At 38.7% G+C, this 14,540-nt stretch overlaps 1 protein-coding gene across 1 annotated transcript in view; it reads right to left on the minus strand.

The window, feature by feature from the left end:
• Positions 1 to 323: 323 nt before the first annotated feature.
• Positions 324 to 14,540, minus strand: part of GPR149 (G protein-coupled receptor 149) — a 106,585-nt gene continuing 92,368 nt past the window's right edge. The window contains exon 5 of the mRNA XM_006902101.1: positions 324 to 896. Within this exon, the coding sequence (XP_006902163.1) occupies positions 324 to 896 (573 nt within the window). The remainder of the gene's footprint in view (positions 897 to 14,540) is intronic.

Below are 14,540 nucleotides of genomic sequence, written 5' to 3' on the forward strand. Positions count from 1 at the left end.
AGCTCCAGCTGTTGCACGAAAAACAATCAGCGAGGAAATCTTTAAAGCTGATGTCAGCCAACCACCCCACCGCCGATTCCCACTCGTGATGGACAAGAGTAGACCTGTCTCACATACGTCCCAACACTGACAAGCTTGACAAAAGCCCTTTTTCTACCATCCAACAGCTGATGGGTTATCAACCGAGTGTTTGAACCTTTGTACCAACTCTGCTCCTGTATGTAAACCAATAAATAAAGAAGAAATTGGACCAGCCCAGACCAAAGGTGTCAGCGGTCTGCAGGTGCTGAGCCTGTTCTAACTCTGCTCAGACCAGATGCCTGCTAATTACCCTTGCTTTCCTCCTCCCTCTTCCTGTATGCTTTGTTTAACAGCTGGATCTCCTCCTGGTAGCCAGCCCGCTCCGGGTGCTGCCTTTTACTGTTCTGCCTGTGTGCTTCCACCGTGTCCGGGATGGAGATGTTGATGTCACCATCAGGGTTACTGGTGGGTAAGAAGAGAGAGTAAGAGGCTGTTTCCCCCAAGTCACACGAAACGAACCTGTTCTCTTTGCGCGAGTAGCGCAGGGATGGGGATCTGACTTGTGTGGACGACTGGCTGATGTTGCTGATGATGGACACCGTGTCCAAGGCCTCTTCGTTATCACAGATTTCCAGAACTTCCAAGTGGATTTTCACGCTGGTGTCTGCAAACGTGGAGGGGGAGTCCTCGGAGTTGGGCTGGTGGCCAACACTCTTGGATCGATAAACTTCTATTTTCTTAGACGCTGGCGTGATTTTTTGCCCTTCTGTGCTTACTTCATAGGTCGAAAGTGACAGGGTTTTCCCGGTGGGAGCATGGAGAGACACCGTCCCCTGGAAGGCACACAAAGGGATGTCCAGGCCACCGCCAGAACGCTGAGGACAAAGACAAAAGAATCATCAATGAACAGTAAATTCTGAGATTGCCCATTTAGAATAGAACTTTATTTCCCAACAGAACATCCAAGTTTTCTATTTCAATGCACTTTCCTGGAAACTGCTGACAGTTATGGGATTTAAATTCTGCTATCAAAGCCCCATGGTTCAGTTTCTCCCAGTACAAATCCAATGTCAAAGTGAAGGCAGTCAAGAACATTTCTTTGAGAATACAAGACATTTTTCCACAATAGAAGGCAATGTCGGTGTATTGAAGGCAAATCATAGCTGTTTCCAAGGACAGAAGCTGGGCACACAGAACAGAACGAATATTTACAATCGGGAATTGCTTTTATATTTTTGTCAGTTATTCAATTTTTTGTAGGGTAAAAGGATGTGTACTGTATTATCAAAACCCTCTTTCCTGTAGTATGCCAGCGCAAATGATAACTGTGGAACAGTGACTCCGACCAAGTACAAAGGATGTTTCAGCTGGGAAGCTTGAGCATACATAAGAGGAACCAAATGTCATTTGAATGGAGCTGCAGCCTGTTTACTTTCCACAGAGAAATCACAAGCATCAAATTAAACCCCACCACACAGCACTCCCCAGGAGCTCTGCCAAGCCTTGCCTGGAAGTGAGAACCTTTCCTTTCACTCATTGTTTTTGAAGGATTGCTTTCTTTTTCTGAAACTGTACTCATCGCAGACATACTTAAGTAAAAAAAAGAAAACAAGATTGACTCTTATAGAGTCATTTGTTGATCCACTCCCCATCAACCCCTTCTAGAATATGTTTGTCTTCTTGTTGTTTGATGTCCAGTCAGAATCGATCTATAGCTGACCCTCTGGCATGTTTTCAGAGGCAATAAATCACAGAGGTAGGGACTGCCCATTTTTCTCCTGTGAAGGCCTTGGTGGATTTGAACCACATGCTTTGGGGACTGCAGTGCAGCTTCTTACCACGAGGCCACCAGAGCTCATATATGAAACTTAGTAGAAAATAATAGAATACTGAAACAAAGGTACTCAGAGTCCCTGGATTAGCAGGGTTGGCATCACTTCTCACTTAAGTTCCTGCCCACACTTATCAGCTCAGAAATTCATGCTGTGAGGTCCAACAATCTATATTTTAAAAGGATTCCCAAGACACGCTGAAGCACAGTGAAGAGTGAAAATGAGTGCTATTTCTAAAGGAATCTTGGAGCCAAGGAAAAGAAGGGGGAGGGAGTTGCGAGGAGGCAGTATTTTATGAATATTCCCACCAGTAGTGATGTATAGTCAGATTATTACAGAAGCTGAACTCTATGAAGAAAAATGTGGCATCAGGATTGGCGGGAGACTCATGAATAACCTTGGTATGTGGGTGATAGAACTTGTTTGCTTACAGTGAGGAAGACTTGCTGCAGGAAGCCAAACACTGCAGTCTTCAATGGAGATCACATGCCATCAACAAGAAAACAAAAACCGCCGCCACTGGACTGATTGGCAACATGATGACAACCAGAGAAAGGATTGAGACAGTCAATGATTTCATCTTACTTGGATCCACAATCAGTGCACTTGGTACAAGCAGTTCAGGAAATCAGGGGACATATTGCACTGGGAAAAAAATCTGTAGTCAGAGACCTGTAGAAATTATTGAGGAGTAATGATGCCTCTGTAAGACTAAGGTGCACCTGATTCAGGCCATGGTTTCTTCAGTCACTTACTATGCATCTGAAAGCTGGGCAATGAATAAGGCTGACAGAAGAAGAAATGGTACCTTTGAAGTGTGGAGTCAGAGAAGAGTGCTGAAGATCCCATGAACAGCCAAAAGAACAAACAGGTATGTCTTGGAGAAGGTGCAGCCAGAGTGCTCTTTGGAGGCACAGATGATGAACTTTCTCACATACCCTGGACATGTTGCTGTTTCTTGTTGTTGTCGTTTGATGCCGTCGAGTCGTAGATGACTCATAGCGACCCTATGAATGAACGGCCTGAGCACTGTTCGTACATAGAGTTTCCGGAGGCAAGCCATTTCAGAAGTGGATGCCGCTCCTGCTTCCAGGCTCGATTTAGTCGGGAAGCTCCAGCCAACACTGCCCTCCATGGGTACCCATTACTACGACTGGCACATCACTGTCACAGTCTTCAACATCACAGCAACCATGAGTTACCTCTGTACAGCAACACACAGACCAGTGCTATACCACCTAGAAGAATGTTTGACAGGAAAACAATTTGAACCTGGCCGAGGGCCACAGATGAAAATCACCCACCTTCGGCTTGGTAGCATAGCTTCCTTTCCACTAGGCCAACGTACCTCTCTCTTGGTCGCTGTCACTGTTGCTAGGAGAGGTTATTCCTTGGAGAGGGACATTATACTTGGGAAGGTAGAAAGGCAATGAAAGAGAGGAAGACCTTCAACTAGGTGGGTTGACACAGTGGCTGCAGCAATGAGCTTGAGTGTGCCAGAGATTGTGAGGATAGCACAGGAGAGGACAGGGTTCAGATCCCTCATTTCCAAGGTTGCTAAGAGTCACACTTGACTCAATGATGCCTAACAACCACCAGCATCACCCACATGGAATTTACTAACTGGATTGGGTTAAATATATTTATCTGTTCATCAGGGAAAATGGTATGGGGACACGTGCTCTGCCAATTTAGGTGGATCAACTGTCCCAGTTTGCATGGGGCAGTCCAAGCTTTACATGCAAGTTCTATGTCCCTGGAAACTTCTCAGTCCCTCGAAAAGTGGGATGATTGGTCACTCTGTTTGTCATAGACATTTTGTGTATGGATTTTTTTGAGTCCTTAGCGGGAGTTAAGACTTAAGTCCAACTAATGAAGAGCAGTCTGTACCCTCTTATAGTTAGAGAATTTTTTAAGGGACAAAGTTTTTATGACATAAGTGTCATAATGCAGCAAAAGAGATAGGAGCGAAGCCCTTTAGAATCCACAGAAGTACTACCTCAGTGCAGAGAATTCATATATGGGGGATTTGAAAGTCTTCTTAAAGATTGTTGTTGTTATGGGGCGTCGAGCCAAGTACGGCCCATAGTGACCCTAGAAAGAACAGATCTAAAGCCTGTCCTAGCCTATGCCATCCTTACACCTCCTGTGACATTAGAGGCCACTGTGCCAGTCACCATGTCAATCCACCTGGTTGAGGATCTTCTGCTCTTTCGCTGACCCTCTGCCTTTCTGAGCATCATGTCCTTCTCCAAGGAATAGCCCTCGTAGCAACATGCCTGAAGTATGTCAGGCAAAACTTCATCATCTTGGCATCCAAGGAGCAAATCTGGCTGCACTTTCTCCAGGACATATTTGTTTATTCTTTTGACCATCTATGAGATGTTCAGTATCTTCTCCAACACCACAGCTCAAGTGTATCAATTCTTCTTTTGTCATCTTTATTTGTTGTTCAGCAAGTGGTCAAAAAGACTACGGCTTGAATTAGATGCACCTTAGTTTTCAAACTGACATCATTATTCCTCAATAATTTGAAGAGGTCTCTGACTGCAGAGTTTCCCAGTGCGATATGTCTCCTGACTTCCTGACTGCTGGTACCAAACATGCTAACTGTGGATGCAAGTAAGATGAAGTTGTTGACAGTTTGAATCTGTTCTCCATCTACCACGATGTGGTAAGGATCTTTGCTTTCTTGACATTGAGATGCAATTCATATTAAAGGCTGCATTCTTTGATCTTCTGCAACAAGTGCTTCAAGTCCTTCTCACTTTCAGCAAGCAAGGTTGTGTCATCTGCATAACACAAGTTATTGATGAGTCCTCCTCTGATCTTGATGCCACATTCTTCTTCATAGAGTCCAGCTTCTTGAATAATTTTTTCAGTATAAATATTGAACAGGTATGGAGAGAGAATACAGTCTTGATGTACTTTCTTCTTAAGTTTAAACCATGTACAGTGTTCCAGTGCTTTGTTTACACATCAGTCTCTTGGTCTAGGTATAGGTTTTGCAAGAGCACAGTTATGTGCTATGGGATTCTCATTCTTCTCAATGTTAGGCACAGCTTGTTATGATCCACACAGCCAAATGCCTTTGTATAGTCAATAAAACATAGGTATCTTTCTGGTACTCTCCTTATAGCCACGATCCATATGACATCAGCAATGATGTCCCTAGTGTGATGGCCTCTTCTAAACCCTGCCTGTATCTCTGGCAGTTCTCTGTCAATGTACTGTTCTAGTAGTTTTTGGATAATCCTCAGCAAGATTTGGCTTGCATGTGATACTGGTGATATTGTTCAATAATTTCCACATTCTGTTGGATCACCTTATTTTCACAATGTGAATAAATATGGATCTCTTCCAGTCAACTGGCCAGGTTAGCTGTCCTCCAGATTTCTTGGCATATCCTGGGGACCATCTGTTTGTTGAAAGAAGTCAAGTAGTATTCTATCAGTTAATTCCTGGGTCCTTTCTGCAAATTCTTTCAGAGCAGCTTTTACTTTTCTCTTTTATTACCATTGGTTCCTCATCATATGCTACTTAATTGAATGGTTCTGTGTCAGCCAATTCTTTCTGGTACAGTGACTCTGTATATTCCTTCCATCTTCTTTTCATGCTTCCTTGATCAAACAATATTTTTCCCCATAGCATCTTTAAGTATTGCAACTCGAAGCTTGAATTTGCTCTTCAGTTCCTTCAGCTTGAGAAATGCTGAGCAAATCATTCCCTTTTGATTTTCTGACTCCAGCTCTTTCCTCATTTTGTTACAATACTTTGCTTTGTCTTCACGAGCCTCCCTTTGAAATCTTTTTTCAACTCTTTAACTTCCTAATTGCTTCCCTTTGTTTTGGCTTCTTGGCATTCTAGTGCAATGCTGAGCGTTTCTTCTGACTTCCATTTTCGTCTTCCACCTCTGTCTTTGTAATGACCTTTGAAGTTTTCCATGGATGGTATTCTCGATATCATCCCACAAGTCCTTCATCCATTAGTCTTCAAGATTTCAAACCTGGTTTAGAGATGGTTTTTCAATTGAGATGGAATAAACTCGAGGCCATATTTCTATTTTTGTGGCTTTGTTTTAATATTCTTTTGTTTCAATTTGAACTTGCGTATAAGTCTTTTCCATAGACCTGACGTAGTTTGCATAGCTTCTTTTTCACTTGACAATCTCCACGGAATCTTTCTATAGATGTAGTCAATCTGATTCCCATGTGGCCCATCAGCGGAGGTCAATGTACGTAGTCATCATTTGTGTTTTTTATAAAAGGTATTTGCAATGAGTAAATCATTGTACAACATTTTATCTTCCTATCTCCAGCTTACTTCTGTCATCAAGTCTTTGTTTTCAGACTACTAATTCTTCTTCCTTCTTCCCAACTTTTGCATTCTGGTTATCAATTATTATTAACAAACCTTGCATGTTTGATCAATTGCAGACCACAAAAGTTGGTAGAGATTGGCTCTATTCTTTAGTGCATATATTTGAATAATAGTGACATTAACACTTGTCTGCGTATGGATAGTATCCTGTCACTCACCACATTGTTAGACTTCAAGATTGACCTATAAATGGTCTTTTAAATGGACTTTTTTGACTATGAATGCAATCCCATTTTCCTTCACTTTTCCATTTCCAGCACAGTATATCATGGATTGTCTGATTCAAAGTGCTTCACGACAATCCATCTCAGCTATTTCCTATTATGCCAATATTTATGCATTCCATTCTGTTTTTAACAGTGTCCACTTTTCCTGCATTTATCCTTTGTATGTTCAATGTTTCAATTATTAGTGTCTGTTTGCAACTCTTCCTCTTAATTTTTGTGTCTCCCAATATGAGTGCTATGTCTCATAGTCTAAGTGTTCTCCATTCTTCATAGTACTTTTGAAGACCTCTTATTACAGAAGTGGATGGCCAATCCTTCTTCCTAGTCGGTCATAATTTGGGAGCTCTGCTTTAGTGCAGCACGTGACAGACAAGTGTTGTATCCAAAAGAATGTATGTTAGATAAGCAAACATACACGCATTTAAGCTATTAAGAGCAGCAACATGCAAAGACACTCCCCAGTATAAAGAAAAACAGGTAAGTTCGGTGTTGGTTTCTCCTCCCTGCCCTGAACCCTTGTATGGGGCTGCAAGGCAAGGACTCTAACTAACCCCTAACAGGAAACTATAAAAGCAGAGATGATGGAAATTTTCCAGGAGCTTATTCGCCCCCCTCTGCCCCTATATAATGTAGATTCCAGAGACTCCTCCATGCTAACCTAATCTTCAAGTGAACAAACAGGCTTTACTGAGTTAACAAATGTCACCTCATTAAAACTGGCATTTGAGAACTGCAGAAGCACAAGCTTTTTTGGTGAAGTCTGAAGTCTTCTTTTTCTGAAATAGCAAACACAGCCTGAGTTATCAATACAATTTTGTGAAACAATCTTACTCAAATGGATGTTCTTTGCTTTGAGGTACAGAAGTAAAAATCAAGAAATAATGTAGAAACTGAATTTATGACTTTATCTGAATCTAAAATTTCTGAGTTAGTTTCAGCAGTATGACTCTATCACTTTATATCAACTTCATAATTTAGTAAATTTACTATTTTTTTTAAATAAAATTTTTTGTTTTATACTGGTTTAGTTACAAAGCTTGTACACATTGTTTTTCATATGGGATTTTTCCCATTTCCTTTACCCACCCCTCCCTCCACCCTCAATTTAGTAATTTTAATTTGAATGGTTTGGGTATGTATAATATAAACATTTGCTTTGGGATTTGTCTAAGAATTACTATGAATTATAAGGAATATATACCAAATTTTATGTATACTTATCTTCAAGAAACAGAACACATTAGAATTGACTGTGAGGTTCATGGAGGGTTGTTTTTTCCCCCCCATAGGAAGGATCCTTTATGTAAATTGGAGAAATCCTACTGTGCTTAATTACAATGAGAGCTTGAGCTATGTGAACAGTAGTATTGTTAGAGAATTTAAGAAAGCAATTATTTCCTCTGAGTGTGAATTTGAGGGAGTATTTACTTTTTCCTTTCTCAAAGAAATGTACTACTTGCCAATGAAATAAAAATGAGTAGGAAATGACCCCAAGGCTTGGAGTGGAGCGTTGAATGTGTTCTGCCTGCAATGACCAGGTCTTGAATTAAAATACTGCAATTAGGAATTCGTACCTTTTTTTTAGGATAGGAAAAAGGAGACTAGGTTAGGATGGAGGATGCTGTTTCAATGGTTAGTCCTTAAGGTGAGTTGTTATAGACCGTCAAGTTGTCACCAAGTCATAGCTGACCCTTTAGGGGCTTTTCAGAGGCAACAAATCACACAAGAGGAGACTGGCTGTCTTTCACCCAGAAAGCAGCTGGTGGATTCAAACACACCTTTGTGCTGACACCACCGCTCCTTATCACTAGTTAATTTTCAGGTTAGTATTTGAGAGGATCGTGGCACGTATAGAAATAAAAAAAAATAAATTATCTGAAACTGTAATATAGTAAAAGTATCCTCTGGGGGAAAAATACATATATCATCTGGTCCTAGGCAGGAGAAAACATACAGCACTGAAAAATCTAGGAGTGAGAATCTCCTCATAGTTTTAAGTGGTGAAACAGTCATAAATATTTAAGGCCAAAAAAACTGCAGATGGGTGCACTGAAGTCAGAGAAACCAAAGATCTCACATAATAAAAAGCAAGAAAAAAAGAGCTTTTAAGTTTGAGTCACAAACCAGGAGACAGTCCACAGATTTGCTGATTATTTAAAAGATGCACGATTAATTTACAAAAATACACTAAATGTGAAAAGCAATAAAAATTTCAAAGAGCAAGAACCATTTACTGTAAGAGACAGGAAATAGCATGAAAAGATTGCTAATATTAACCTAATTTATCTTCTTAGACTTTATGCTAAATCTATATATGTAGTACATTTCTTTTACAAAGTCCTGCAACTGCCCATTTACTTCTGGTGCCTGGTACTATGTGGCCACTTCTGTCAAATCCACATAAACTGTAACCTCCTAAAGGGAGAGATTATGTCCTCCTGGGTCTTTATATTCCCTGCCATCTACAGCAGCGCTTGACACACAGAAGGCTTTCAAAGGTATTTGTTAGATAAATCAACATAGATACAAATGAATCGGCAATATTGACCTTGCAGGCTTTTAAAATTCCACAGTGCAGCATTCTAAAACCTAAGAAATGGCATATTAATTTAGAAATACTGCTTTAAAAATTATTTTTTATATCTTAACAGCTTTATTTAACAGTTACAAGTGCACCAGAAGGTCGCATTAAAACAATCGTTTTATAAAAATAAAATACTGTAGAGTTGAATTGTACATGAAGGTTTATTGAATGATAAAGAATGACAGATTTGAAAAAAAACAACCTCCCCCCCCCAAAAAAAGAATGACAGATTGAGAGAACATAAAACTGTATTCATTTTGTAGTTTCTGCTTTCCATTTAAAAGTCTATGAATTAGCATATGCTGTCAGGAATAATGAACATCCATTATTGCATATTCCTGAGCGTAGGTGCCTGGGAGCTTTTTTATTTGGAAATGAAAAGCAGTCTCTAAACCTGGCAGAAGTTTCGAGAGAAGAGAGGGCATGCTTTGTAAACATATTAGCATACAAAAATCTGCTGTAGTAACTAATTTAGATTTATTGACCTTGAACATATTGAATACTTTTAGCTCTTCAGTGTAAGCATTTAGGTAAATTCCGAGTGAAATTACAATATAAAAATAGAGCTCTAAATTTCTCTCTTCACCAAAGAAATATTCTGTTGATTATTTGAATCACTCAATTTAAGGAAAATGTATTAGAACACAGAGATCATAGAGCCTGGTAGAAACCATCAGACTCAAACTTCACTTTTTATGGACTGACAGCGAGAGAAGTAAAACTACTTTTCCAAGGTCACACAAGAAATGAAAGTAGCACTGACGCCAGTCCTCAGATTTCTTAGTTCTTGAAGAAATTCTCTCTGAAAATATCATGCTGCCACTTTCGCTTTCACCAGGAATGCATCATGAATTTTCCACGGTGGCAGCTAGAATTCTGTTGTTAAATCATGACTAATATTCAAGACAAAACTGCCTTTGTCTAAACTGAAATCACACAGGTCTTGAGATGGCTGCGGGTCACCACTAGGCATCTAAGTGCACATACTGAAACAGTCTGGAGTGTTCTTTCGTGTTGGGTTCTTACATGCTTGGACTGCTGAACCAGAGATGAGCACTTTGAATCAATCAGCTTATCCAGGCCAGAAAGATGAAGCCATCTCTTCCCATAGATATTTACAGCTTTAGAAACCTGATGGAAGGTGGCCAAGATTGATTTAATGATAGTAGGCTTGGGTATTTTGTTTTTATGAATACCAACTACCATGGTTTAGGAGACGAGGGCTATAGGCACTTAAGAGGGGGAAAAAATCCAACCCAACAGTATCAAGTAGGAATTTTATTATGGGGGGAGTATTTTTTTTATCTTGAAAAATCAAATACATTTCAAGATTTGACTTAAATTTGTAAAAGATGTGGGTTTTCTATGTTCATATGGTCAACTCCCCAATTTCTTGGTCTCACCATATCATTTTAATTTACATATTTAGGAAAGCAAAGTAAGAGAGACAACTAATTTACTCAGGGGAAAAGAAGGTTAAGGAAGTCAAGGGTCCTTCTGAAGGGTCTACTGTGTGCATGGAAAGAGCCCTGGCAGCGCAGTGGTTAAAGTAACTGGCCCACTAACTAAAAGGCTGGTGCCTTGAGGACACTAACTAGGTATTTCACGGGTGAAAGACGTCAGCTTCTGTCAGTTTACGGCCTGGAAACCCTCGAAGGCAAGTCTACTCTTTCTTATAGACTTGCTATGAGTTACAATCAGTTACATGACGATGAGTTTGATTTGCTTTGGGTACACGGCATGGAAAGTACTAGGTATTTAAAACACAGATCTGAAAGCCAAAAAATAACATTTTTACTTTTTTCCCCTAATCATCTATACTTTTTAATTTTTTTCCCTACTACTTTATTTACAAAATTCAAATACAAACTTGAACAAATTCTTTCCAGTTCCCTCACCCCCCACCCATCAAACTGTACAACCCAATGATTAATTCTCTCTTCCCCCTGCACATGCACATCGCTCTGCTTCCAGCCTCTCCCACCCCTCCTGGATCCTTATACTCATTCTACAATAGCGGTTTTATAGAGACTGCCATATACAACCAGAAATGCACAATCTAAAGAGGATAAAATTGATTCATGGGAGCTTCTGAAGATTAAATCTCTATGCACATTCAAAACGTTTTCCAACAGGGTGAAATGGAAACCTACAGATTGGGAACAAACATTTGGTAATTCCAACATTTTTACTGTTTTAATTTTTATGAATAAAAAATTATTTTTATTATTTTTTTATGTGTGCACCATCAAATCAGATCTGACTGGTACAGGAGGAAATTGTCCCCCCTTCATCAGCAGGGCATCTATCTGATGGATTCAAACCACGCACCTCTGGGATTGCAGTGAAGCTTCTTGACACTAGGCCATCAGAGCTCGCTAACATTTTTACTTTTAATGATGAAAATTTCACTGCTGAGCAGCAGATACAGGTTTGGTATTTGCAAATGTTTACTGATCCTATCAAACACCAGCCACAGGACTTTTGCTAAGCATTTTATGATTCACTTTATGATTTAAAGAGGAGCTGTGGTGATGCAGTGCATAAAGTATAAAGCTGCTAATTGTAAGACTGGCTGTTCAAATTCACCAGTTCCTCTCAGGAAACAAAGATTTACATTTCCTTGTGCATGGCATTGAAATGGACAAGGGAGAGAACTGTCTAAAAGTAATACATGATTTTGTATAACTGGTGTGACAAACGTGCAGAATAAGAGCTGCATAGTAAATTGGTCTCTCTGTGTGTGGAGATTGTATAACAATGAAAGAACTTTCTTTTCTAAAGAAAAAACAAACTGGGGGGAGTGGATGGAGGCAGGGAGGGAAATGTGCAATAATGAATGAATGGAAATCCATATTATAAATGTACAATAAAATCTCGATTAAAACAAACAAACAAATCCAAAAATCAGCCTTGGGAACCTGAAGGAGGGCTGATTTGTGTTGGAATCAGCTGCATAACAGCAGGTTTTGGTTTTGTTTTGTTTTATTTTTATTTAACTTTCACATCAATCTTATGAAATAGAGACACACATCATTCACGTATTTTTTTGTGGGGGGACTACAATTCACGTTAGAAGCAGAATACAGCTGGCACATCTTCCAATCGTTTTTGGATAATCTGTAGGAGCTTGCTTGCGTGCGATATTAGTGATACTGTTTGGAAATTTCCATGCTCTGTTGGATCAACTTTTGTTTTTGGAATGGGAAGAAACATAGATAACTTCCACTCAGTTGGCCAGGTGGTTTTCCTCCAGATTTCTTGGTTTAACCTAATGAGCATGACTAGGGCAGCATCTGTTTGTTGAACTATGTCAATTGGTATTCCATCAATTCCAGGGGACTTGTTTTTTGCCAGTTCCTTCAGAGCAGCTTGACCTTCTCCTTCATCACCATTGTCTCTTGATCATATGCTTTTTTTATTTAATTCTTCTGTGCCAGCCATTTCTTTTTGGTCTAGTGACTCTGTGTATTCCTTCCATCTTCTTTCTATGCTTCCTAGATCATTCAACATTCTTCTCACAGCATCCTGTAGTATTGCAACTCGAGGCTTGAATTTGTTCTTTAATTCCTTTAGCTTAAGAAATGCCAAGCAAATTTGTCCCCTTTGATTTTCTGACTCCAGTTTTTTGCACATTTCATTATAATACTTCATTTGTCTTCCTGCACTGGCCTATGAAATCTTCTGTACAGCTCCCTTTGCTTTGGCTTCTCAGCACTGTAGTACAATATTCAGTCTCATCCATCTCATTTCTTCTTCCTCTATCTTTGTAATGACCTTTTACATTTATCATGGATGATATTCTTGATATCCTCCAACAGCTCATCTGGTCTCTGTTCATTAGTGTTCAAGGTCTTAAATCTGTTCTGGAGATGGTTTTTTGTTTTTTTGTTAAAAAATGTTTTTAAACTCAAGGTCATACTTTAGTTCCTCTGGATTTGATTTCATTTTCTTTAGCTTAAGTTTGAGCTTGCATATGAGTAGCTGATGGTCTGTTATTAACTAATAATTAGTAGTACAACTAAATAATAAATCAGTAAAAATTTAGAACTCAAAATTACCAATAACTAGAATAGGCATATTCAAATATGTATTAACCATGTAACATATGAGACCATATCCTCGGCCATAAAATAAACTTCAATGCATCTGAAAATCTTGAAATCATATGCAGTGCGTTCTCAGCCTAGAGTGAAACTGAACTAGAAATCAGTAACAGCAAGATAGGCTATCTTGAAATTCTACAAAACTAAGGAATGCATAAGTCAAGCAAGAATTATCAAAGAATAGAAAAGTATACATTGAACTGAATGAAAATGAAGATGTAACATATCAAAATATGTAGAACGAAGAAGAAAAATTATAGGACTAAATAAAAAGAGAGGGAAAGATTCAAATCTATAAGTTTCCAGCGCAACTATCTAGAAAAAAAGAACAAAATAAATTTAAATTAAATAGAAAAAAGAAAATATTAAAAAGGTAAGAAAAGGAAAAATGTTATTTAAAATTAAAACTATAGCAAAAAGTGATTGACAAGAATAAAATCAATGAACTTCTCTATACAAGTCTTAACAAGGAAAAAGGAAGATATAAATTACTAATTTGAGCAATGAAACAAAGGCTATTACTAATGACTTCAAAGGCATACTAAAATAAGCAAATGTAAATATTTTTAACATTCTTAGGGGAACTACGGTGGTATAGTCCTTAAGGAACTGTGCTCTTAACCCAGAGAGTGGTTCAAATTCACCTTTGGCTTCATAGGGGAAAGAAAGCCCATCCCTTGTGTGCTATTTACAATCTCTGAAAACTTGCTGGAATATCAGCTAGGAGTTAGTTCTGGTACATCTACAATTAATTTGTGCTTTAAATTTTTTTTTTTTTAGTTTTGTGTTTCTTTTATTAAGTCTTATATTTCCTATTGAAGAATTTGAAATCGCACTTTAAAAAGCTTCTATAGGAGAACTCTCCAGGGCTAGATGGTTTAACTAAAGAAATCAACTATTCAATTAAAGAAAACTGGATACCAAGTCTACATAATTTCTCCCTCCAAAACAGGAAAGGAATTCATTTCATCAAGCAATTATTAGCCAGAAGCTAAAACCAGAGAAAGCAAGTATTAAAAAAAAACAACCCAAGAAACCCGAAAGAAACAAACAAAACTAAAGATCATTATGCTTTATGAATGTAGACACAGGCCTCCATTAAAAAATTAGCATATAATTTATCAACATATTAAGACATAAAACACCCTAGCTAGTATGGTTTATTTCAGAAATGTAAGGACATTTAAATATTAAAAGGGGGGGTGAGGTGGGTCAGTCACATGATTCAGCATAATAATGGCATAAGAAGAAAAACTTCATGATCGTAATGGATGCAGAAAAAGCACTTGGCAAAATTCAACATCTGTTCACAATAAAAGCTCTCAGAAAAATTGACCTGTAAATGGACTTTATCTTGATAAAGGGCATCTACAGAAATTCTACACATAGC

The sequence above is a fragment of the Elephantulus edwardii genome, unplaced genomic scaffold (assembly GCF_000299155.1).
Source record: "Elephantulus edwardii isolate Elephantulus edwardi_28Jun2011 unplaced genomic scaffold, EleEdw1.0 scaffold00368, whole genome shotgun sequence".
Lineage (NCBI taxonomy): Eukaryota > Metazoa > Chordata > Mammalia > Macroscelidea > Macroscelididae > Elephantulus > Elephantulus edwardii.